The sequence below is a fragment of the Hyposmocoma kahamanoa genome, unplaced genomic scaffold (assembly GCF_003589595.1).
Source record: "Hyposmocoma kahamanoa isolate Upper Pololo Valley unplaced genomic scaffold, ASM358959v1 102, whole genome shotgun sequence".
In the NCBI taxonomy this organism is placed as follows: Eukaryota; Metazoa; Arthropoda; class Insecta; order Lepidoptera; family Cosmopterigidae; genus Hyposmocoma; species Hyposmocoma kahamanoa.
In genome coordinates this window covers 6,405,133-6,432,382 of record NW_020653337.1, presented here as the reverse complement: position 1 = coordinate 6,432,382, position 27,250 = coordinate 6,405,133, and the positions used below count along the sequence as shown (strand labels likewise).

At 35.6% G+C, this 27,250-nt stretch overlaps 2 protein-coding genes across 2 annotated transcripts in view; one reads left to right on the top strand and one right to left on the bottom strand.

The window, feature by feature from the left end:
- The window catches only part of LOC113234971 (eukaryotic translation initiation factor 3 subunit H), a 7,277-nt gene extending 3,294 nt beyond the window's left edge, over positions 1-3,983 (bottom strand). Inside the window, exons 1-3 of the mRNA XM_026470490.1 lie at positions 3,857-3,983; positions 1,827-2,044; positions 895-1,054 (exon numbers count right to left, since the gene is read on the bottom strand). Coding sequence (XP_026326275.1) covers positions 895-1,054; positions 1,827-2,044; positions 3,857-3,934 — 456 coding nt within the window. The 5' untranslated portion in view covers positions 3,935-3,983. The remainder of the gene's footprint in view (positions 1-894; positions 1,055-1,826; positions 2,045-3,856) is intronic.
- A 1,550-nt stretch (positions 3,984-5,533) lies between these two features.
- Positions 5,534-26,876, top strand: LOC113235078 (alsin). Its single transcript, XM_026470639.1, has 10 exons — positions 5,534-8,920; positions 9,013-9,344; positions 13,435-13,649; positions 16,369-16,735; positions 17,423-17,572; positions 18,571-18,710; positions 24,084-24,260; positions 25,062-25,231; positions 25,698-25,861; positions 26,396-26,876. Exons 1-10 carry the CDS (start codon positions 5,836-5,838, stop codon positions 26,438-26,440), a joined length of 4,845 nt encoding a protein of 1,614 aa, XP_026326424.1. The 5' UTR covers positions 5,534-5,835; the 3' UTR covers positions 26,441-26,876.
- The last annotated feature ends 374 nt before the right edge of the window (positions 26,877-27,250 follow it).

The following is a 27,250-nucleotide window of genomic DNA, read 5'->3' as shown; positions in this document are numbered from 1 at the left end:
TATATATATATATATATATATATATATATATATTATATATATTATTGACTGGTAACATGGTAGACATGGTAGCCTGTTAAACTGCCATGACCAAAAATATATTGCTTTGTTTCAGCACTTTGCATATAATATATGTTGTAATACTCAACTAGTCTTGTAAATTTGAACCAAACTGCCAAGTTGGTCAAAAGAAATTATATCCTGGTTAACCTCAGTTTAGACCAATGGTTCCATTACTTATTTTGGCTATGGACCCCTTACCATAGCAAAAACTTAAAGACAAATCCACAAGTAAATAAAATTTTACGATATAATAAAACCCACTAACCAAAGTTAAATTATGATATAATAAAACACTTTTAGGGATGGATACAACCTGGCAAAGCTCACTTTTCTGGACAAGAGCACACACGTCTCCCGAGAAGTGTGGTTACAGAGCAAGGGTCAATTACGATAAACTGTCTATTTAGAGGATACCTTTTGCAAAGTAGTGAAAAAAAGTATGTTTAGATAGAAGTTAGGTAGTAAATAATATATATACAATATATATACAATAATTTAAATAATATATACAAAAAGTAAATTAGAACTAGCTAGAACCATGGAAAAAGTAAAATGGTCCAGCCAACCTGACGTCAGAATGGCTGGCCACTTTATTTCTTTAATAATTCCATTAGTGCAAAGGTAAAAAATAAATGTCAATAAAGGTACTAAATAGTAGAAAATAGGTAGTAAATAATGAGCAAAATTTTATTTGTATATGTCGATTGGTCCAGCTATCCTGACGGTCACGACCTCTTGGATCATCCCACAAATAACAACAAGGGTTTTTATGGACCAAGTACTTATGTTTAGACAATACTTAATTACATAAATTTATCAATATAAACTAACCTGAGGAGTAAGGCGATAAGCCTTCAGCGTAAGGAATCCCCTAGCAGACTTCTTGGTGTCATAGATGACCACTACACTCTCCTCAATAGACGTTTGGTAATGGTACTGCGACTCTAGCAGTGACTGGCTTAAGAAGTTGCCTACATCTGCACTTTGGTACCTGAAACATAATGCATATATCTCAGTTTTCTTATGCAACAGAATAAATGAAAGCAGGTAGGTACCAGGGTTGTTGTTGATGCAGGTTTTTGACACATCAGCCGAAGCGGATGTTTTAACCTTAACATAAGCAGTTGCTGATGCGGATGTTGATTTTTTTTTTTCAACATGAATACTGTATATCCTTACTGAATGTATCTACATGAAAAAGCTTCATATTTTGTTTGGTATTGTAATAAAATAGTATTTCAATGATTTTGTGACATTTATTAACAAAAGAATCAATCTGCATGAAAACAATCAGTGTCTAGCTTAATCATTATAGAATTTTATCAAAGTTATAATTCAAAAACAACAGCTGCACTGGTTTTTCTGCTTACAGTCTGTTACTGGAAGATTTGTAAATCGAAACTTGAACATCCGCAATGGATATCAGCATCGATGACTGCAGATGCTGAAGTGGATGCGGATATTTTAATTTATGCAGATTGCTCACAGATGCTGATATACGCAACAACCCTGGTAGGTACAACCAAGAGCACATGAAGCTTGACACTTTGGACTTTGCACCATTCTTACTGCAAGCAGCTTACAGTTGTTTTTCAATCTAAAGTGTAAAACGGTGTAGAACAAAAATACATTTTCAGAAACTTATACAACATATATGTTTAAAAAAAAATTATTTAGTGAAGGAAGACCTTCTCTTAAAACCCGCATGGGTGCTGGGTCAAGGAGAAATTGTAGCATATTAGTTTGGTCTGCAGAAAACTAACCATCCAACATGAAAATGATCAACATTGACTCGCCGGAGTCTCCTCATCATGTCAAGTTGATACTCTTCCTCATCCATGGTATCATCATGCTTTGGGAACGGGAAGCAGTTGGTGATCTCCAGACGGTTCTCCACCACAAGGCCCAGAAGGGCTCCCTGAGCCACTTCCATGTTGCTGCATGATTCCTCATGGCAGTGTTTGACAATTTTCATCACCGCCTGGAATTGTTAAACAATTCTGTCGTTTTATATAGTAAGAAAAAAGAAACAACCTTATTTTTGTAAACAATGACCAATTCAGAATACAGACTGATAAAATTCTAGTGCAGAGGTTAATAACAATAATTTTGTTATTATTATTATCTATTTAAGATTAAGATTTATAATACAACATACTTTGATTTCGCCTAAATAACGAGCTAAACAAGTTTTTCACATTTACAAAATGAATGTTCCCCAAGTCTAAGCAAGAAATTGCAAAAAATAAACTTAAAAGTTAATTTAATTTATCACTTTGCAGTGATAAATTAAATTAAACTTAGACAAAGTTTGTTTTGTAAATACAGGACACTTGTTTGCTTATTCTTAGTACGCGTTTGTTTTAAAAATTGCAGCCTTAAACTCTATATTATTATTATTTCAGATATCTATTTAAAGATTCTTAATGTGGCTAATTCAGAGCCTATGCCGCCATTCAACACTGCAACCAGCAGCTCTCATATCTTTTTTACATAAATTTTGTTCATAGTGACCCTCCCTATCAACCTCTTGGTTATATGGGAAGGGCACTCCTGAAGAAGTAAGCCCACTCAGGGACCTACTCAGTCAGGTCCTGGGGGTCTACTCTCGATCTCTGTCCGACATCCGTCCGAAACAATTACTGCCAAATAAGCAATACTTGACCAAATGAAAAGACGCGTGATGCGAATGAAGCTTCATTCTTGATTCTTGTCTTTTAATTTTGTCGAATAATACTTATTTGACAGTAATTGTTTCGGAAGGATGTCGGACGGAGATCGAGAGTAGACCCCATGACCCCAGATCAGTCTGTTTGCATGGACTTCATCCGGTTTTCAGAAGGCTAGTGCCTTAGATGAGCCACCCCGGGTACGTGTACAGTATTCTCCCTATGTTCCAGATAAGTACTGGAGCTCACTTCCTGTTGCACTCTGCGCAACTAACGGTTGCCACTGCAACCAGCAGTTGATCAAAACCAGCAGAATTAAAGAACCATAAAATCTTCCTGCTCCCATTTTTTTTACCCTCCTCTGGCTGAGGCATATGATTGCTCAGCAATGAATTTTTTACGCCCATTAGAGAATAGCACGAGCTATGTATGGTTACAAGAGTTACCTGTTCTCAGCTTATAGTATGTATGTAACCTACACAGTTCAATTCTTTTAAGCTAACACAAGACATATAAATAAAGTAATGATAAAAGAAGTTTAAAAATTGAATTCATATTCAGTTGTTCAACTAGTGGTATAGACAAAATAAGCTGTTTGCCACTGCATTTGCATCACAATGTCTACAAAGTTCTTTGCACTCATGATATCACACTTTTTACACTTTATTGATATTGAGATCATCATTAAAACTATCAATAATCACTCAGAATCGTCAACTTGGCAAGATTTCGAATGAGTCATTGCTAAAAATTACTGTAAACAATCAAGACGCGATAGAAAACCCTATTGTTTCAAAGGGCGGTGCGGGAGCATTCACTTTTTGAAAATTAGGTTTAAGAGAAAATAAAATTAATCTTGTTTGTATTGTGGCAAACTAAATTAAAAGTACAAGAAATATAACCTACATAAAATTGGTTAAAATAGTCTCAAAAACTTTCTTGGATATGTTACGAAATTAGAAGCATAATACTTGCAGAAAATTAACTTATAAGAGAAGGAGTTTGTTGTAATAAGTCGTAAAAATGCGAAAACATACGCTGATGTGCTGGCATGATTGCCTTGAGGTTACTTTTCAATATTACTGAACTAAACTATACAAAACCTTTTTGGGCTCAAAACTTACCAATCCATCGCATTGCACGTACGTAATTGTTGCCTCAGTTTCAGGAACACGCCTAGCCGAACCACCTCGACTCGCCATTTTTAACAATAAAGAACAAGCGAGTCAATGAACTTCTCGATTTTGAAGTTATTTTTTTTAAGAATCGCTTAATTATATCTGTACACGACAAGACTGAGAAAATAGCAACAAACAAAAGACTACCTGTTTATAGAGTGCTATCTCTTTCTTCTACATACTTAATTTTGCCTCGATCAAGGTGGGTTGTAACAATAATAATTAGAAAAAAGAAAATGGCGGGTTTTAGCAGTTACATTTTTTACACGAATTTATTTTTAGTTTATGTAAATTACGTTGTGCGTTTCTTGATTATTTGTTTATGTACAGCTTTTTCACAAATTTATTTTAATTTAATTATTATTACGTTTTGAGTTGCAATGCTCAACAAATAAACAATAATAATAATCAGCCACTTTTGCCCCGTTGTAAATACTTTCTTTTTTTATTATTTATACGCAATGCAATGCTCAATAAATTAAAATATATGTATATGTTCAGCAGACCACGGACTTGTATATTAAACTGGACCGCGCACCTAGGGTCGTATTCTAGAACTCTACTCAATGCTCAAGTCAGGACTTGAGTACTGCAGTGAGCACTGAAAATCATACTCAAGTCCTTACCATTAGAGTCGTATTTCCAGTGCTTGAAATCATACTCAATTCTGCTCAAATCCTGACTTGAGCATTGAGTACAGTTCTGAAAAAGTTTATAAAACGAGCCGAGTGAGAGCCTTCATAGTAGTAATGCGTCTCTTTCTAATAGTGTGCTCACTCATGTTTTAGCCAGCCATATTGTTTTTAATTTTTAATTTTTACAGAAAATGTGGCGGCTTATGAATGACCAAAACTACTAATATTAATTCATAATACAAATTAATATGCAAATTTGATAATAGAAAAATAGAATAGAAGGTTTATATATTCATAATCAGAATAGAAGGCTTATATATTATATATATATTTTTTTTGTATTATTACAGTAAAAGCATATTACCTTTAAGCTAATTTTATTTAACCAAAATTTAAAAAAGTTAATAAACTAGACACTACCTAAAATGATTTTATTTAGCGTTGGCAACTTGTTAACAAGGACAGACCACTACTGTGAGCTATCCCATGTGACTCGGTTTTTTACTTTTACTTAAAATAAACTTCAACATAATCCAATAAGCTGTAAGTTTGTAATATTGGTATATCGAAGTGCGCGATCCAGTTTATGAAATATATAAATCCGTGCAGCAGGCATATTATGTCAGTCAGTTTATTTCTATTTTTAGCAAATTATTTTTGTTTATGTTAAAAATAATTACATTCACCCTAAGTTCGGCTCCTTAAATCAAGAAAAAAAAGTCATTAAATAAAATAATTATTTAAATACAATCGGTTCTTCCGTAAAGGCGTGATACAAAGCCATGGTCATTTCGTTTGTAGTACAATACAGCTCGGTTTAATTTTAGATAGTATTATTTTCTTACATTTGCAAAAGGTAACAAGTTTTATTACTATTTTTAAAACACATTCAATTCAGTAATCCCATGACGTCACAAATGGGACAAAGACAACCATTTGTGTCATAGACAATGTAGAATTTAAACTTAAATTTTATAGTTATTTCCCTAATTCCTAAGCAAATTCTACTTTCTCTATAACTTTTATGAACTTGTCAGTTGCCTGTCGTAAATTCCCCCACCAAATTGTCAGTGTTGTTTTATCAAAATTGAGACAAGATAAAATACCTGGTTTTGTAAACTTCTTTAACAAATTGTAAATAATGTGTGAAACATTTAGCAACAATTATTAATTTACTATGTTAATCTTAAGGACTGTAACGATGGGTGAAAACGTCCTAATACATTGTTACAATTAAAATATCGTTGATACACCTACTTTTTATCCTATATAGAAAGTGGTTTCCAAATAATGAATCGGCACAAATTTTGGAGAGGAATAACACCGTTGGATATCGATTCATCCCAACAAGTACCTGAAAAAATCGTAAAATTGTGTTCCCTTGGTAAAGATTTTATTGTATTAGGAAGTGACCATGGCCTCTATCACTGTGACATTGAAGGAGATGCCTTGAAATTCAGGAAAATCAGTGGCATTTCAGCAATAGATATATCATATCACAATGATATCCTTTACATTATTGATGTCTATGGAAGATTATACAAAACAAATTCTACTTTTAAAAATAAGGAAGAAATTGTAGTTAAGGAAGATGCAAAGTGCTGTCCTCATGGGTTTAAAAGTTCTAGTTCCAAAGTGAAATTCAGGAATGTGGTGACTAATGACTTTGGACAACTTTTTATCAGTAGTGACGGGCAGCTATGGGGCTCCGGTTGTATGCCTCAAATATCATTAGACACTGGTTGTATTAAAAAGGTCCCGTTTTTCGATGGCAGGACAGTATACAGTGCATCTGTAGGACAGAACTTTGCTGCAGTTATAGCTAGAAAAAATGTAAAGCAGTCAGATAATTGTGACACAGATAGTGATAATGAAGACGAAGAGGTGTTTGCATCAAATTGCTCACAATGCCAGACCATCATAGGACTAGCGTCCCCAGCATCTGTGCCATCCCTATCAGAAACCTGTCCCCTTGGAGTCCAAATCAGCAAGTCTAGTGAGGACTCCAGCAGTACCACGGCTCCACAGACAGATGTCCATGTTGATGCTCACAGCTTTACAGAAGATTCTAGTCCATCTTCAGAAGAATCAAAAATCACAAAAACAAATACTGGTCACAAAAGTAGTTCTAATAACTTAGATGCAGATAGAAAATCAGATGATGTAAAAACCCTTGCCAGTGAAGATGACAAGATAGATAAACAAGATGATACCCCTCAAGCAAATACAGAAAAAGTTAACAATATTTTTATAAACACTGATGCTGCAAGACAGTTTCTGAGCAGACAACTCTCTTGGGTATCTGCTGGAGAAGACTACTTAGTGGAATATACTGAGAAACCTACTAGAATAATTAAAGAGAATGTATCAAATCTAACAAACTTTGTTTATGAAGGTGTAAAAACAGTGGGGGACAAAGTAGCAACACTATCAAGACATGTTAGTGGGAGCAGTGATAATAATGAAGCTGTGGAGATGCATATGCGCTTGCACAATGAAGGCCTTAATTCCCTCATGAACAGTTGTACATCTAATAGCAATATGGATGAGTTACAGTTCTCAACAAGTACAATAAGCAGTGAGAAAGAATTTGAAACAGCAAAGAAAAATGAGAATCTTAAAAATATGTCAAAATTGGGAAAGAATAATTTAGCTACAGAACTTTGGACTTGGGGTGACATATCATATGGGCAATTAGGAATTGGAGACACTGTAAAAAGAGTAAAACCCATGGTAGTGATGAGTTTATCAGGGTTTGGACTTCAAAAAGTGTCATGTGGTAAATGGCACTGTGCTGCTCTAACGTTAGATGGACGGCTTTTTATCTGGGGCTATAATCATTTTCATCAAGTTAGTTTTGACTCTCGACAAGACAAAAGTGGTCCAAAACAGTTCACAGAGAATTCTGATAGTGATCGTGTCAGAGATATGGTAGCTACAAACCACCACACACTTGCTTATACTCACAATGAAAATGTTTTCTATTTGGGAAAGCATACAGATGGTTACACTGAATCTATCATAAATTTAAATAATAAATTAGAAGAAATGGAGACTGAGAAGGTTAAAGAAGAAATTACTGATATTAGTGAACTCCAAAGCTTCACCAGCAAACCCCAGAATATGTGTTACCATTGGAGGATACTGTCCTCTGGACATATTACTTATTGCTCAATAGAAAAGTCTATGAAATTACCAGAGTTCCAAGACCTTTCCATTGCTCAAAGATATTTAGAAGAAATGCTTTCAATATACCATTTACTTGTTAAACCATTTGTCAAGAAGAGCAAAGGAATTGCTCTACATCCCAATATTTATGATTTGGTTTGTGATACTTTTGGTGAAATATTAAACATAACTGCTTTGAATGTACTCTCAATGTGGCAATATGCCGAGAAACATATAAATGATTGTGATATTTCCTTAATAAGGAATTTAGAAGAATATATTTATTTGTACAAAAAGTATTATGTAGCTGTAAATAATTTGATTGTTATTGGAGGTTTCGCTCAGATTAATACTATTGTTGATGTCCCAACAAATATTTATAACTTATTTAGTGATCAGCTGCCATCAAACAAGCAGAAAAATAATAAGAAGACTTCAGAAGCCATAGTCGCGCTGGCTTTTGTGCAACCGTTAACAAGGTTGAGTTCGTATAAATGTATTGCACAATCTCTGTTGCGATATAGGACCAAGCGGAAAAACAATGATGCCAAGACAAATATTAGTGAACGACTGAACAAGGTCATATCATCTTTGGACTCATTGATTGAGGAGCAAGAGAAAAATCGAAAAGAAGCCGAGATAACAAAGTTGTTCTGGGAAACCGTTGGAAAAAGCCTAGATCAGTACCGAACTCCTGAACGGCGATTGATTAGAGAATCCAAATCACGACAACTCAACTTGGTGAACCCTGGAAGATTCAGTTCACATTGGTTCGTTTTGTTTAATGATTTGTTCATACACATAAGTGGCAGTAACCCTCAGGTGCATCCATTACAAACAATGTGGGTTGAACCTGTTTCAAATACTGAATCGTTACAAAACGTCATACAGTTGACAACTCCCGAAGAAGTTCTGTCCGTGACTACAAGCACAGAGCAAGAGAAAACCGAATGGCTTCACGCCCTGAACCATTCTATTCGAACTGCATTGAATAAAGAGTCGTTTAAACCGCCGGCTATTAGAACAGCGAGTTATAATTTTTCAAACAAGGCTACTTTTTATAAAGAAGCCAAGTATCAAGGGAGATGGCTGGATGGGAAGATCCATGGGCATGGTAAAATAGAATGGCCAGATGGGAAACTTTACGTGGGACAGTTCCAGCTAAATGCTTTATGCGGACACGGGAAAATGGAAATACCGAACGTCGGTAAGTATTGTCTCAATTATCTAGTATTATTGCTTTAATGTAAATATTTTCTGGTTTAATCTGGATGACCCTGATATATATATTTTTTTAAGGTACATATGAAGGTCAATGGAAAGACAATCTCCAAAACGGTTACGGCGTATTAAAATACCTAAATGGTGATATCTATGAAGGTTATTTTAAGGACGGTCAACCACATGGACATGGCATTAAAAAACTAGGAGATTTTAAATCATCTTCAGCCACGTTGTACACTGGCGAATGGGTCAACGGAGTCAAACAAGGCTACGGGGTCTTGGACGACATTCTGAAAGGAGAGAAATACTTAGGCAATTGGAGTGATAACAAGAAACACGGGTGCGGATTAATCGTTACCTTAGATGGAATTTACTATGAAGGATTATTTATGCAAGATGTACTCACGGTGAGTTCGCTAGCAGCTACTTTTTAAATTTTTATCACGGAAAATACCAAACTACTCAGAAGAACAATAGGTGCATTCATAGAAAAATTAATTCTTATTATAAGTACAGATAATATTAATTGATGGTAAGTTGATAATAAAGTGCAGTTTAGCTTTTTAATTTATCAGTTGCTCTAGTTAATAATAATTACTTAAGAAAAACTTATTGGAAAAGGTAACATGAGTTCAGACGACCTCCGTGATCGAGTAGTTTGCGCATCGGTTTTAACGATGTCACTATCTCTGAGATCCCGGGTTCGATCCCCGGCCGGGTCAGTGTAGAAACTTTTTTTTTAATAACATCAAGTGACGGGACGAACAAGTCGTACGCCTGATGGTGAGCAACACGCCTGTCCATAACAGTTACAGTGCTACTCAGAGCTTTAAATTGCAAAGTTCTGAGGGGCACTACCACTTCGCCCGTCACCCTGAGACATAAGTTGACAAGTCACATGTGCCTGTAATTTCACCAACACCCTTACCCTTTAAAACCGGAACACAGTAATGCTGACATTACTGCTTGGCGGCAGAAATACGTAAGGTGGCAGTACTACCCTGGACGAACTCTTTCACAAGACACTAACTAACTTTTCTATATTGTCTCGGGTCCGGGTGTTTGAGGTACCATCGTTGTTTCCGACTTTCATATCACAAACGCTTTAGTTACTTACTTTGGGATCAGAGCATTGTATGTGATGTTGTCTAATATTTATTTATTTATAAGTGAAATGTGCTTAGGGTCTTGCTTTGTGACAGTATAATGAAGTACTAGAGCCTGATTGATTGCTAGAGCTAGATTGTTAATGGCGATGAAATTGATTATTCTTTTTTAAGTAGTGCTCTACAACAATAGTGTTTGGCATCTTTACTTTCTGCTTATGAAAAAAAAAATGCAAACGTAGCCTTCAACAATTGGTTTTTTATGAGAATGTATTTTATATTATCTCATTGTATTTTATATAACTCAAGGCACATAAATAGTCTAACAAAAATTCGCTTGCGTTTTGATAAGGAAAAATTATCGTAATGCACTATCAGGTGATTTTCAAATTGAATAAATATCATTTAATCTTAGAGAAACTAAAATAACACCTTCAATTAATGAATGCGTAACTAATATTGATATAATTTGCAATTTTAATTAATTACTTTTTATTCTTTTTAATTTTATTACCATGAAGGAGACCCGTGGTCAGCAGCGGGACGTCTAAATGGGTTGGTTATGGGTAAGGTTAAGCTGTGGTTGCCTAATTGGCTTGACCAATCGGTTCTCAAGCTGAGGCCCTGGGTGATGATACCTGGTATCATAGCCAGGTACCAATGGTACCGAAACATCTCGGTGAAGGAAAACATCGTGATAAAACCTGCTCGTCGAAGGTTCACAACCCTCGGAAAACCCGCATTGGGCCAGTGTGGCGGACTAGCGAGAGAAAACACTCGTGCCCAAGAGACGTATAAATGGGTTGATGATGATGAATATTAAGGTACACATTAAAACGCAACACAACCCAAATTAACTTATTTTCATTTCCTGTACTGGAAATTGAATACAAAACTTATCTCGTGACATACAAAAAGCTTAACAAAATGAGGCCGGTTTTATCTGTTATCTCGTCTCAAACTAACTACTCGTATTTGCCAAAACAATGACACCAATTAACTGGGCCACTCTGGAGAATTCCTTGTACTATGTACAGTTGGAGACAAACAATCTTTATGCTTAAAGTATATAAATAAATATTGCAATTGATAAAGCGACATCTCTTGTCAGCCCCTGGTAGCCGTAAAGGTACCCGGCTGAGTGAGGAAAAAACTTTCATAGTTTCACACAGGAGCTATGACAAAAAAGCCGTTAAAACCTAAAACAGATCTGCAGCAAGCACATAGATTCGTAATGTCTGCTGATTCGTTCCATAGCTCAGCTGGGAGAGCGATAACGCGCGTTAGACGAAAATGTCGCTGGTTCACGTCGAGTTGGATCGAACGAATTTTTCTTTGAATTTGTTCGATCTTTGTATCCATTTATCTACATATCCAAAGTGATTATTTTTTTATCTATAAGCTTAATATTGACAAGAAATAACACTATTTCAATTAATTCAAATTACAGTTTTCATTTATCGTTTTGCGCTTTAAAATATTAAATACATTTTATTTTCTTTGTGATAAAGTTGACATTTGTCAAATTAACTGAATATTTTGAGCACTTTGAATATATCATGTGTAAAATTGATCTCTTTATATAAACTTTTGATTAACTTGATGCTTCGGCTTCTTTGATGCTGACTATTCAAAGTACGGCTCTCGGACATTTTTTGCATTACAGATCGTACACTATATATACATTACATGTATGTTGTCTGTTTTCCCATACTAAAAAAGTGTTGAAATGATTTCTCATTTTATTTGCTCGCTATTCTCGTAATCACTTAAACCTTGATAAAGACATTCAACCCATAAAGTTCTCCGACTTGTTATGATTCATTGAAGAAGCGTTATCAATGACGCAATGGGGCGTTTAACTTATACCTTTATACTGCATTCACCAACTATGCCTTCTTTGTTATAACAAGAGCATTACCATTTCGGTAACTTTCGAGCTATTTTTTTTATAATACCAAATGACGGGACGAACAAGTCGTGCTCGTGCGTCGTGAGGCCTGGTAGTAAGAGATACGCTTATCCATAACAGTCGCAGTGCCACTAGAGAGCTTTAAATCGCAAAGATCATCTATTGGCACCTAAAGTTTTATTGTCACCTAAAAATATCAATTATGCTGATTTTGCTTAAAAATAAAACTGGAAACTAAATAAGGTATGAAAAAACCGATTAGATCGAGACCGAGATATACGTCTCCCGGGACGTAGATCTCGTTTCACTGATCCCAGATATGTGCCGACTATTCTTTTATTTTGTTTAGGATTGGCGACATCTACCCATATTTATTAAGGCAGCGTTAATTTATAAATTTGTTTGTCACACCAGACACAATGCCATCTGTTAACACGCATATTTTTCGAAGTTTAGAAAATAATTTTGGCTCATGATCAATATTTGAATAATATTATTACAAGGAAGAAACTGATTTCTTATATTTCATATTAAAGAGGACTTAATTGATAACCACAGCCATTTACATAATATAAAAACTCCCAGACTATTGATCAGCGCAGCGCCATCTAGACATAAGACGGAATTTTGACCTTTTTCGGAGTTACGTCTGTAGTATCTGGAGCTTAGCAGTCCTCTTGTGTTAAGTTAGTCCATGGTAATACTTATCGTAGCGCAGCGAGCAAAACTGTCTTGGCATCCACTACACAATCTATGAATAGAATGACTCGGCTGTTCCTTATCGATATGCATGAAATTTTAAAGTATCATAAAAATACAATTGTACACGTCGTGACGAAGATCAAATTTAGTATTTCAATCAGTGACCTAAGATAACAAACATAATAGATAACATTAAAATCACTAAGTTGCTGTAAATATCAATAAATCTGCCATTAATCATACCATATATAATTCGAAGTTCCCAAATTGATGAGTAATAATCAGTGGTCGGAAAAAGGTGTTCCACATAGTATACATGTATAGATATAGCTACAAGGGGCGATAGAGCTGTTAAAATCACTAAATATTAATTAATTAATTATTTTTTTCGAATTCCGGACTTTCGTATGAAATTAACTACTCTCTTTAGTAAAATAAAGAACAACATCATCGAATTCCTAGTTCAGTAGTTTTGTCTTACGATGCAGTAAAACCATTTCCGGAAAGCCGGAATTCGAAACAGTAATTAATTAATATTTGGTCTTTTAACATCGCTATATCTTTACATCTATCTATATATGTGGAACGGCTTTTTCCGACCATTGGTAATAATGGTATGGAGTAAGTGCAAATCGATAATAATACTAAAGTATTGTTTCGTCGATGCGATTCTAATTGTTTTTGAATTGAACAAGGCCCCAGTCATTATTGTTGTTTGTAAATACTTGAGCTAATAGAAACCTGTTACCAAGCTTTAAACCAATAATTGTACTCCAGGGTCACGGTGTCATGGTATTTGAAGACGGCACACACTACGAAGGAGAGTTCAGATCGGCTGGTGTGTTTTCTGGTAAGGGAGTCCTTACTTTATCCAGCGGTGACACGATAGAAGGATCTCTAAATGGAGCGTGGACGGAAGGTGTTAAAATCAGTAACGCTATCATGCATTTGAGTGTTGCTAACTCCTTTTTACCGGAAAATTCTAAGCCCAAGTAAGTTGTATTTCTAAAACATAACTTTAACTATTAATACAAAGATTGAAGGGAAAGAAAAATTCCTTCGGTCCGGTTGGATATAAACCAGCGACCTTGCCATAAAAAAAAATTATATTCAATCAAATATTTATGTTCGATCTTTGTATTTATAATTATTGTATTAGTCATTTCATAAAAATAGCTGAATATCGTGGTAGTAAAATGTCACATGCAATAAACTTAATATTATAACTACTACTTAACACTGACTACTATGCTCTAGTCTAATTCGATGCAGAACAAAATGTGAAGAAACAAAAACATGATTTTTAGGGTTTTCGTCTCGGACTTTTTTACAGTTATCACAATTTTAGTATTTTACCCGAAATTCGTGTAGGCTATTAATAATACTAATCTTCAAGTCTGTAATAAACTTCGTTTAATAGAACTTGCAAATCACGAGTAAGTTATTCAAAATGACATTCAACAGTTATCAGTAATTAATTATTTATACAGAGCTATGTCGTCCCTAATTATTTATTTTATTTGAAGGGAGATTTGCAATCATTCGAGTTCCAGTAGTAACTCAAGTTCGGAATCGGAAATTGATGCTGGTAAATTATTATAAAATAAAATCTATCATTTTTTCATCTGCCATTACCTGCTACCTATCTAATATAGTAAATATCAACTGTCTGCGTGGCCGAAAGTTTACTGTGCTGGATTACCACACAGAGGTCCCAGGTGCGATTCCCGGGCCGGGAGATATATTTGTATTGTATACATTTATTTCTCTCGTGAGTTAGAATGTAATTTTTGGTTGTCTATGTGTATGTGTCCATGGCACCTGCGACACAGGGCTTCCCTAGTGCGGGGCTATGAGTGCATGCGTTATTATTATTAATTTTAATAGATATTCAAATTCAAATACTTTATTCCGGATTATTAATCAATATTGGTTAGTGTAACAAAGAAAAAAAAATTACACATTAATGTTACTAATTACAACTTATGAATATGTACTGGGTTTCGTGTAGGTATATACCTAAATGAAGTTTAATAAAAATGGAAGTTAGTTAATTTGCTACTCCGCGAAACCAGTGAAGGTTAAATAGTGCAAAATAGCTGAGCGGTTCGTGAAGTAGAAAATTAATTAACTTCCATTTTTATTAACTTGGACTACCGCAATTTAACGCTTGAATCTATTAATTCTTTACATGAAATTTGGTCCAGTGTTCAAGAAATGGACCCTGGATCCTGCCAGCAATAATACTCACGATATGCTGTAACCATTGCCGCGCACTCTGCACGTCAGAGATGCCGCTCTCTTTTTCATGATGGCGGCAAATCCATCTACATGACCGTTTGCGAACATTCCTGACACGCTACAGAATCGCACCAGCCGCAACAGCATCCTGAATATATTATTGTACACGACTCTTAGAGTCGTATTCCAGAACTCTACTCAATGCTCAAGTCAGGACTTGAGCAGACTTGAGTATGATTTCAAGCACTAGAAATACGACCCTAATGGCAAGGACTTGAGTATGATTTTCAGTGCTCACTGCAATACTGAAGTCCTGACTTGAGTATTGAGTAGAGTTCTGGAATACGACCCTTAGACAGCTGAGAGCTTTCCGTGTTTAGTGGACCCATAGGCTGCAGATGCAAAAGGTCAGGCAGTTAGCTTTAAATAGCGATAACTGTCCATCGTTAATACACCTTGCAAACCTACTGGCCAACATGTCGCCCCGCACTACCAACGCCCAACGCCCTACGCTTTCTCTCAATGTCAGTGTTATCTTCCAAATTCCAAATATTAAAAACTTAATTATTTTATTCATAAATCGTTAGGAGCTTCGCAAACTACGTAATTGGGCAGGAGTAATTACTTCTACATAACCCAATTACCTACTTAAATTCTAATTACGCGAGTAGGTGGTGTGGGCAAAACATGCCTAAATAATTAGCACTGACAAAAAATGTTCTTTTCCTATGCCATCATGGTTGCCTAGTATCATTGACCTAGTATCGTTTTATTATTAAAAAGTCTATGTCAAATTTGGCTAGAGTATAGGTATAACTAAGGTATAACATCGAGTATATAACCAGAAATAGAGACGAAATGTCATTTAATTTCTTTGAAAACTATTCTGCCATATCATTACCGGTAACAACTGCGCTCCTATTGGCCAGCCCGAATTCGTAACAATTGACGGGTGTCGTCAATTGTTTCATTTCAGTACGACCATGTCTTGAGCTTTGCTATAATGGACGAAAATTTAAAAATTACATATTTAATTACTGATGAAATGTAATTCCGTTTGTTTTGTAATTAGATGTTTTGCTGTTTTTCCCACACCACCGAATGGAATAGCTCCTCATAGTTAGAGATATTATTTTTATTACAATAAGTACAGAATATTTTTTGCATATACGGAGACATACACACAGGTCAGTTGTTGGCGCTGTACTATTTCAGCTTTCTAATTTGTGATTTCAGTGCAAACGAGAGTTGATTTTTAAAAGTGATATAAGGCCCATTTCCCTGAGTTGCCAGGGATGGATGGCCCTTATTTCGTCTCTATTTCTGGTTGTACACTCGATGATCTTAGGCTTAGCCATAGATGAACTTGTAAAATATCAAACTGTGTCTTGCATATATATATTATAATTTTTTAATATTATGAGATCCGGTATGTAGTCATATTTCTTATCCAGTTTTGTTCTTTTGCAGCTCCTTCGGCAAACTAAGTGTCGCTCCACATCAAAAATGGAACGCAATATTCCGACAATGTTTCCACTCCCTCGGCGTACCAGAGACAATTCTCACCCCAACAGGAAATCACTTCGCTAACGGGACTTCCCCGCAAACCATAGACAATGTGAAAATCTGGCAAAACGTAGCAGTAGCTATTTCTTGCGCGAGAAAGATGAAACATAATAAAATGGCGAAGAAAATAAATTCCAATGCAGCAATTTACATTAAAGTATCTGAATGTTACGTGGAGAAGGTAGTCGATTGCTTGGAGGTGATACCTAAGTTTGGACAAACGACATTGACGTTGGAGGATTACAGGGAGTTGAAAATATATATGCAAATCGTACGTATTCTTTTGCATTATTAGAACTAGTGATATTTAAAGTTGCCAGCGGTTTTTATCGGTATTCTACAGGATATAATATCATAAAGAATGTTTAATAAATTAATCACACACGCACACTCATAGCCCCGAAATCCTGTGTCACGGATACCATGGACACACACATAGCAACCACAAATTACACCCAAACTCACGAGAGAAATAAATGTAGGACATACAAATATTTCTCGCAGTCATTTTGCGAGAGAATTGCAGGGTTTCATTACGCCTTCCCCATTCCATCACCTAGGGTTCTACCCCTATGTTGTGGATATTCCAAATATTCACACGAAGCGTTTTGCTTCCGCATTTATATGGCGAACAGCTAAGGAGTGGCCCCCTGCCGGCAGGGAATATGCCTTTCCCTGAACAGTATAACTTGGGCCTTTTCAAAGTGAATAGGCATTATTTAGATGTGCATGCTCCATCGTCTACCTCATCGTCACTTTCCATCAGGTGAGATGAAGGTCAAATGCGCACTTATTAAAAAAAATACAAAGCTTTGCTCGTGAAGACAAATTTTTCAATTAATAAATTACAAAACTTACAAAGTTAATAGTAGTGTTACAGTAAACAACGAAAGTCATCTAAGGTTCTTTTTTAACTGGGCATACAAAACCTACCTATTTACATTTTGCTGTTCTCCAGGCCTGTGAATCAAACCACCATCCTCTGGGACAATTGGTGCTAAGCCTTACGAACGCATTTAATACTACTTATGGGGGAGTGAGAGTACATCCACTGCTACTCAGCCATGCTGTTAAGGAACTTAAGAGCATCACTTCTAGATTGTACCAGGTGACATAGAATAATTATATTACAGGGCTACCGGTTAACTGAGTCGGTTCCTGTGGTAGCTGCGCGGTGCGGGAGGAGTGACAGTTTACGTAACAGTTATGTCGCGCTGCGCACGGAATAATTTCTACAAGATTTTTCTGACGATATTGCTAATAATTACTTCATCGATTGATTATAACTTTTTTATTTAAAAAATGCCGAAAGTTTGCTTATCGGCTTTTTTTGAAATCGGTTAAGGGTTAGTGCGCGAAACCGGATTCCTAGTCCCTAATTTGAAGTGGAGTATTTTCTTCAAATTTAAATGGGACTAATACTGAGGTACCCTCTTCCAACAAAACAGAATCATCAAAATCAAAAAGGCCTATAGCAATTTAGAATCTCCTGTACTTCCTTCTTTTCTGGTCGACTAACTAATTGGTAGGTGGACACCATATAAATAAATAAATAAATTTTAAAAATCCCCTTTTGTCGACAAACTTGTTGGACCTTAATACCGGAACAACAAGGGTTAAATTAAAATTGTTTAAAAAAAATAATTAATCACAATATGCACTCATCCTATGATTGCATTTGTATCACATTTTTTACTGCTTTATAGACAACTCATGACTGTGCAGGGTCAAGAGCACGTCAAGCTTAACACTTAAGATTTAAATCCAACTCTATGCCGCTTACGATAAGAACGGTCCAAAGTACAAAGTGTCAAGCTTGAGGTGCTCTTGACTGTACCAGATCTAAGAAGCTTTGGCGGGTTACTCGGCGGCTGGACTACCACAAAGATACCAACAAAATTCTATTGGTTACTTTGTTCTGAGTTTAGGTTTGTCGTCAAAGTTCGTTCGTCCCAGGACGTAAGTTGACAAGTCCCATGTGTCTGTAATTTCACCAAAACTTTACTCGTACTTTGATTAGACCTGTATAGATGTTAAGATGTGCACTCAAAAGTTTATAGTTATAAACTGTTAACTTATAAACATATAACGGTATTTTCGCAACAGGTAGTGCGATTATTATTCCCGGCATTGCCGCTAGAGGGCATTGACTTAGTGCTGCCATACCAAATGGATGACCCGGAAGTGGAAGAAGACAACGAAACTGAAGGCACTCCCTCGCTATATTCACAGAATCCTATAGATGGGTAAGATCACCTCATAATATAACTTCTACCTTATCCTAAAACTAATTGTAAATTATCTTACAAATTCAACAAGCTATCTGTGATATGTAGGTGTCATGCACTTTAGCTTTTTTCTCATATTGCACATTGAAACCAATATTATAAACGAAAATTATATTATATTTAGAATATTTTCATAAAGAAGCATCGCGACATTCCGTGTATTTTGTGACCCAGTGTTTTCCTGTGATTTATTATTAAAGCATCAAAAAGCTAATTGAGTATAGCCTGTAGAAACTGGGGTTATGAAGCTGATATAGGTTAAGTTTATAACATTGTCCTGTATTTTGCTTCAGCTGTTTTTCGTAGTTGTAGAAAACAACAAGTTTTCAGTTTGTTCCCAAAAATAATAAGGAACTTGCTGTATATTCCCAAATCTGCCAAACTCTGCCTCATTTAATACAACGTTAACATGTTCTGCCGCAATGAAAATGAACAAAAATCAAATCTGCACAAATGGCAGAAATCTGCCACAAATGGTCCCACTGTTCTCATTATCAATGTGACATTGACATTGGCATTGTGTTGTGTTTTTGCATTTATTCTAAAATACATTGCTCTACAATTTTTTTATTCCCGACTTCTAAAAATATATAAAATATGTTGTTAACTAGGCGTAAACTAAAACGTAAAATTATACTAGCAAACTCCATGAACGGCTCTTCGTTGATTTTATGATTATTGGGTCAGCTTTCGCCATCCTTCTTTAAATGCCATTTTCCGAAATTGACTTTTTCGTTTAGTAACGGTATTGCTTTACGAACAACACATATTTATACATTCACACGTTGAAATCAATACCTTTACTAAACGAAAATGTTGCTTTTTCGAATTTATACTTATTTTCATAACCTTTCAATGGTATTTAATTTATTTATTATTTTCCGAAAGTAATCTTTTTTCTTTTTTTTCTATATTTAAACTTTACTGCACACAAAACAGTATAAATTGTGGACTTCTGCCGTTGAATTCCATTGAGAGAGCTGGGTTCAGAATGATTAACATGACAAACTAAGATTAAAAACAGATAGGATCAAAGTTTACAAATAATTAGGATACATAATTTACGTTCATAAATGTACATGGAAACTTTCCTTTTTCGTTTAATAACGTAATTGGTTTCAACATCCAATATTAATGATGGCGCTACAAACGTGCATTGTTATTGAGTAACAGTTATAATAATAATAACAACACACATACTCAACATAGCCCCGCACTAGGGAAACCCTGTGCCGCGGGTGCCATTGACACACACATAGACAACCACGAATTACACCCAAACTCACGAGAGAAATAAATGTAGGCGATACAAATATTTCTCCCGGCCCGGGAATCGAACCTGTGATCTCTGCGTGGCAGTCCGGTATGGTAACCGTTCGGCCACGGAGTTCGTAAACAGTTGCAGTTGCGTTATGATTGTGATTCCGACAAAAATACCCTGTTTCATGTATTAGTAATATCCTATTAGTTAGAAATAATCCTTACGTTTCGCGAGTGATGTGATTACATAATTAAACCATTTCGCGCCCCTCATGGAAGAATGGCATAAGTGGAGTTACGTCAAAAATGTTTCTTGCTCCACTAGATACAAAAAACATAACCCATATCCGCTTCAATTTTTGTAACCACTTGCGGCGTCTATCTAGATATGTATGTATGTCTGTGCTTGTAACTCTGCCGACTAATGTTGTCGATAGTGTGTAATACTGTGTTCGATATTTGTTATTAATAATTATTAAAAAAACACAGTTTATCTCGCTTACTACTTCGTACCTTTGATGTAATAAGGCCACATTTGTAAAATTACAACATTTCTGTAGAGAAGTCGAAAGATTCTATGAACGAAATTGTCGATTACTTTTTATGCTTAAATAGGAAAGCTATAGAATTTCGCATATAGGTGCATATATTTGTTTCTTGCTGTTCGTATGGTCACTAGTCGCCAGTAGAGGATTTGCAGTCATGGCCGCCCTGGGCCCCAGGCTATGTAGTTAGTACCAGCCGCCCCTCTCTCAGCACTCATCATAATATACTGGTACTACATAATGAATTTACTTTATTGCCAACTTTTATCTAAATCAATTCAGAAATTTAGTTAACTATAATAGCTGCTAGTTTTTAATATTTGCGGAGGTTTCAGATTTAAATAAAACATTTAAGATTTTATTTATTTAAGTATGGGTCATTCTTATATATTATATATGTTTTACAATGTGTTACAAAACTCGGTTTTTGTCACAATTGCCCGCCCCTAAAACCTAGCCGCCCCAGGCCCGAGCCACCTTTGCCTTAAGGCAAATCGGCCACTCCTTGTCGCTTTATTATACCAAGGGTACGTCTTACCTCTACATTTGACGTCCCTCTGAATCTTTATACAATAAACTGTATAAACATCCTGACGAAGTGTGCATGACCGAGAAAGTTGTCCAGCGTAATTGAGTGTTGCCTTCGAGGAGCCCCGCCCGGCATTATGACGCATAAGATATTAATCAAGTGATAAGAGCACTGTAAAATTTATTCAGTGAATCCGGGCCACTTAAATATAGACAAACTCGTTTGTCACGTTACAAATTTTTCACTGCGATTGTGTACATGAAAAACTTTATCTATAGAAACGGGTCCATACACCTTGACTTGAAAATCAGCTGTTCCGAGAAACTTGTTCAGAGCTACATGATCAAAATTACAGCTATTTTTTCCCGCGTATTAAAGGAGTTTCTTCCTGTACAAAAAAACTTGGGTTCAGAAACACAATCGTCTCTTGAAATTTGTCCCGTCGTCAAGGAAACCTGTAATGTCTTTTGTGACCATTGACCTACCAATAAATGGACGTCGTGTTCGCGCCTATAAGTGTCCGCACCTGTAGGGCGTTAAAATTGCATACAGAGTGTCAATCGCGCAATAGTCTTCGTTTGTTCGAGTGACAAACGGTTGTCAATCATGCAGTACCAATATATGCAGTACAAATAATAACTTGTAAAAATTACTGCAGTAAAGTGTGAAAACAGGATTTTGTATCATATTTTCACTAAACAAATATATTGTGTTATCATAGTTGTCATTTAAAAGTGTTATTTTGTACAGTTTTATAGTATTTAATTTATGTATAACTGAATCGTAAATATAAGTTACAAAAGCACACGAAATAATGAAATAGCTAACTGTCCTTTTTCTACTCATTGCATGCTCAAAAGTTGGAAAGAGACCCATTGCGTCAGTTACAAGAAGCTTATATAAACTTCTTGGTCATTTTCAATTGTTCGAACCACAAGCGATTGATATATTTAGAACAAAGAAACTGTAGAGTTGCTTTGATTTTAATCCTATTTTTAAAATGATTTTTTAATTAAACGTTAGCAATAACTAACAAAATATTGTTGTACTCGTTTTACGGCATGGGATTGCCTATCAGAAGTCAGAAAATACATTTGCCCGAAATAACATTAGCTCGAATTTTCATAATGTGTTTTTACGAAGATTACAAAACAAAAGCTAATTTTATCTTGTTTGTAAAAAGCATCAAAATTACTCGAAAGCGTAACGGTTTTGTTATAAATCGGAATTACGGATATTTGAGTTTACGTTTAGTTAGAATAATAGTACATTTCTTATAGTACACGCTTATTTTCACATTTGTAGTAATAATTGTATGTATGTATCTGCCCAACTCTTTATTATACCTTTAAGTGAATTTGTATAAAATTCGACATAATAATATATGTATATAAAAAATTTATATTTACGAGAAAGGCTATTCCATTACTCCTGTGTAATGATTCAAGTAATTTTCAGTCGAAGCTAAATATGGTGCATTTTGTTAAGTTGCCAGTAGAAGCTGAATATGGTGTTCTTGAGCCCTTAAATTGTTGTAAGCAAATTTAGGCAGTACTGCAATGACGTTACAATTTAAATTAAATATTTCAGTTTTTTATTTTTCGTTACATGTCACTACGTTTGTATAGGTTAACCTTGGACAGTTTTTTCGTGGTTTTTGTGTTAGACCCGTAGACCCGATGTCCAATTGTTGGTAGGCCAATGTTTGTCCCTTACTATTTTTTCTTATTACGCATATGACAACTAACAACAAAAACAGTATTATCTTTAAAATTGTGTTATAATGACAATGTTGGACAACATTGTCACTTTGAAATGAAATCGTATACGAATGACATGCATATAATGCAATTTTTGAGATATAGGCATTTACTTACAAATAAATGGACGACGGGTCTAATACAAAAACCACGAAAAAAATGTCCCAAGTCAACCTATTCGAAATTTAAATTGTAATGTCATCGCAGTATCGCGCTGTCTGTAGAACAAATGAAGACTAAAGCGGAGTGTCGCGCTCTGTATACGATTTTACCGCCTTACAAGTGCGGACACTTTTTAGCGCGGACCCGACGTCCATATACATAATTGTAAGTCAATGGGTACGTCATATCGATTGCGATCAATAGTCAATGGATATAGGTAATAAAATGTAATTTTTGTGATATTATTATCTTAATTGTCATGTTAGTTGGTAGAGCGGTTGAAGTCGTCTAGAAAAGGAAAGTGTATTTGGAATTATAACAACATTTACATTATAAGTATTTGTACAATAATAGCTACTGTAGTCAATAAGACTGCGGCAGCTATTAACGCTCAACTCCGGTGGCATTGGAATGAGATCTTCCAATTGATATTTTTTTATGTTAATGCAGTAGTAAGGTAGTAAGTAAGTAAAGTAAGGTGATTGATAAAATACCATTTTCAAAACGAAAAAATACCGCCAGATCTTAGTTTAAAATAGTTTAAATTGGTTAACTTGCAAAAAATATATACGGTTGTAATGTTAGTAACGGCACAAAGCTAATTAATTTTGTTTTGTCTAAATTATGAGTCAGGAGATTGTTCACAAGCCAAGCTTGACTACGCGCATTGCAGTCTCAGCGTGAGAATGGGCACTATCCCAAGTGTCATCATGACCAATTATAGCAGTATCATCAGCATTAGTTACAACTTTTAAATACATCAATTTTAGTTTGCACAAGTCATTAATGTAGATTAGAAATAGGTTAGGCCCAAGGGCACTATCCTGTAGTACGTCATATGACAGAGATACAGAATGACTCAAGAAACCTTAAGAACATTTGTAACCCTTGACACAACCCTTCCCTACAGCCTTCCCGGAATACATATACATACGTGTCAGGGACCGTCTATAGCTGGTCATACTTGTCAACATGACGTTTGAGAAGAAATGTGAAATCATGATTTTTTTCTAAAACTGGCCTTGACTTCGAGTCTTTATAAGCTAAAAGTGTTTTCATCGACTTAATGTTCCAGTGAAGTAGTATCGGCGGAATCCCTCCTGCAACCCACATTGCTGCCGCGCGTGCACCCTGCCTTATTCGTGCTGTACGCGCTTCATAACAAGAAAGAAGACGATTTGTATTGGCGTCGATTACTCAAGTGGAATAGACAGCCAGACATCACGCTTATGGCCTTCTTAGGGATTGATCAGTGAGTAGAATTATCTATATTAAAATAAAACGGGACTTGTCCCTATCACAGTGATTTGACAACGTGTGCTAATCTTTAGTCCTTTATTAGTCCACTATCTCTACCTACCCCATACCCCAGAAGATAGGCGTGGTGGTTATATCTGTATCTTTTTTTTTTTTTTATTTAAAATTGTCAGCTCAATAATCAAGAAACTAGGAAAAAGAAGATCGAACAAACAGGTCGAAGGAATTTTTCTTTGTGTTTGTACGATTTTTATTTTTATTTAATTTATAAAATACATCATGATCATTGCTCGGAATTGACGAAGTTAATTTAGCTAAACTAAAGAACAACGTGGATATTCCCTTCCAACGTGGACAGTCCCTTCTAAAAGTCCCGGGATTTCTATGAACTCACTATATTTGAATATGCGTATTATTTATTGAAATTTAGAGTATATTGGCGACAAATTATTATTTGCTATTAATTATTGTCTCAAAAAATAATATTGTAGTTGTGTTTGTATAGGTACGTATTTAAATACTTTACCCAATTAAAAAATAAACATGAGACTACCTATTTATTGGACTCTTTAAAAAATAAATAGTAAAAAACAATATTTATATTCATTGATGACGAAATGGATATGTCCATACTGAGAAAACGTTCATACTTTAGGTAGATTGACTCCCTCAATTCCGTTCACTGATCATAATATTCAATCAAATATATATCAAAAATTGTTTATTGTTAAATGCGGTCAGTAGTAGTTTAGTGTAGTCACTCAATATAGCTAAAGCTTCTATGTTAAATTGTCAGAAAATTCTGGATCGGTTACACGAACTGCAACTCCCCGATGAAAGATCAGCTGTTCCAAGAGGCCGTGGAGACCTTGCAGCAGTTGAAGACGACCTTCTCACCTATCGAGAAGCTACTTGTTATCAAGAGAACCTTCCAGAAGATGACTACAGCTGTGCAGCAGGAATTAGGTGAGCAATATGCCAAGACCTTAACTTCTTTAGATCCACTACTGTGTGTGATTGCTTCAAAACTATTCGAACATAATTATTTACTCATTGCGTGGGAAGTATTACAAGGTTCAATGCTCTGAAGTGTACTGAATAGACGTCGTATATATTTTATCACAAAGCTTCTACATGCCTGTCTCTTACTCCTTACCTCTTCCTATCGCACTTAGTCGAAATTTAAATTACATAATTTATGTAAGCAGTGAAAATTATTTACTAAGTTTTCACATTAACGACCTCGGTGGCCCATTGCGGTGGTTGGATGAAAATATCCTGGGTTCGATTCCCGGCAAAATGCAATATGGCTAATGAGCTTTTTAACTTGATCTGCATGTTCTGGGTTGTATCCCGGAGTGAATTCCATTGCTCTGGTACTCCTAGTATAGAGAACTTCCTAATTTGAGTCATAGTTATTATTACATTTCAGGGTCAGGCTACCTATGGAGCATGGACGAATTGTTCCCAGTGTTTCACTTTGTAGTGGTCCGTGCTCAGATATTGCAGCTTGGATCAGAGATACACTTTGTTGAGGACTTCTTGGAACCTGGCATGCAACACGGAGAGCTAGGGCTTATGTTTACTACGCTTAAGGTACGAATTTTTGATCTCATTTTGTTTTAATAATTCTGAATAAGAAAAGTAGCATGTGTTTTGTCGCTAATATCCATAATAAAGTATATCTTTTGTCGATAATATAGTGTCTAGAATGCTACTTGTCAAATTGCTGAATTTTACGGAGTATAACTTAATTCTTACTGAACGGTTACCATCCTGGACTGCCACACAGGGGTCCCGGGTTCGATTCCCAGGCCGGGAGAAATATTTGTATGGCCTACATTTATATTGGGAATAATTTGTGGTTGTGTATGTATGTGTCCATGACACCCGCGACACAGAGTTTTCCTAGGTTTCTTTTCCCTCAACGTTTTACAGGACACCTTCAAATTAGTCGGTTGCACAAACAACGCGACTGTCTGACTCCTCATTAATTATTAGTTCAAAATTGTGACTGCAAAAGTGGCGCACGCGTATCACGTAGCGCTGCGATTGCGCTTCTAGCCATTCATACATTCATCATGACAGATTTATTAACAAAAAGCTTTATCTGAATCCGTTCCTTTCCAGGCATGCTACTTCCAAATTCTACAAGAGAAGATGACTATTAACTAAATTGAGTATGGACCCGAGTACGAAATCCTAATGAATAAATAAGATTATTGATCTCTCGAAACGGTATGGTGCGTTTAGTTTTAGCTTTCGCAATAATTTTCTGTAATACATTGTCACAAAAGATTCAGTAAACTTCTAAAACGGGTAAGTGTAATTTGAATCTGTATAACTAAATATAGTTGTACTTTTTCCGGTTACAATATGTAACAATTTATATGTACTACCTACAAACATTTTGATGTAGTAAATGGCTACCTATAGATATAATCTTGCCATATAATTGATGGGAATGGCTTACAAATTTTAAAAGTTGAAACGTTTTAAATTCTTCACTTAAATACTTTTGAGCTCGAAGCTTGCAAATTCGTTGAGGAAAACGTTTAAAACTATAGATTTTATTTCAAACAAAGCTTTATATTGTGGTGACAGCGAAAAACGATAGTAGACCACTATTGTAAAACACGAGTTATAACGTGAAATAAATATATATATATTTTTCTATTAAATACAACATTATTTTGTTTGTCTCAACTCAATCTGTTTTGTCGGAGCCAACATGTAGTGCCGTGAAGATTTTGACTTATCTGTTTGGATTTGAGAAAGAATTCGACTGGAGACCATGAATCGGAAGGCGTTCAGTGGGACGGCCCCGTACTAGATGGACGGACGACGTGGTAAGGGCGGCGGGTAACCGATGGATGCCTGTCGCATCCGACCGGCTAGTCTAGTATTCTTTGGGGGGAGCCTATGTTCAGCAGTGGATATGATGACGATGATGTTTGGATTTTATTATGGACAGGCATGTCGCTT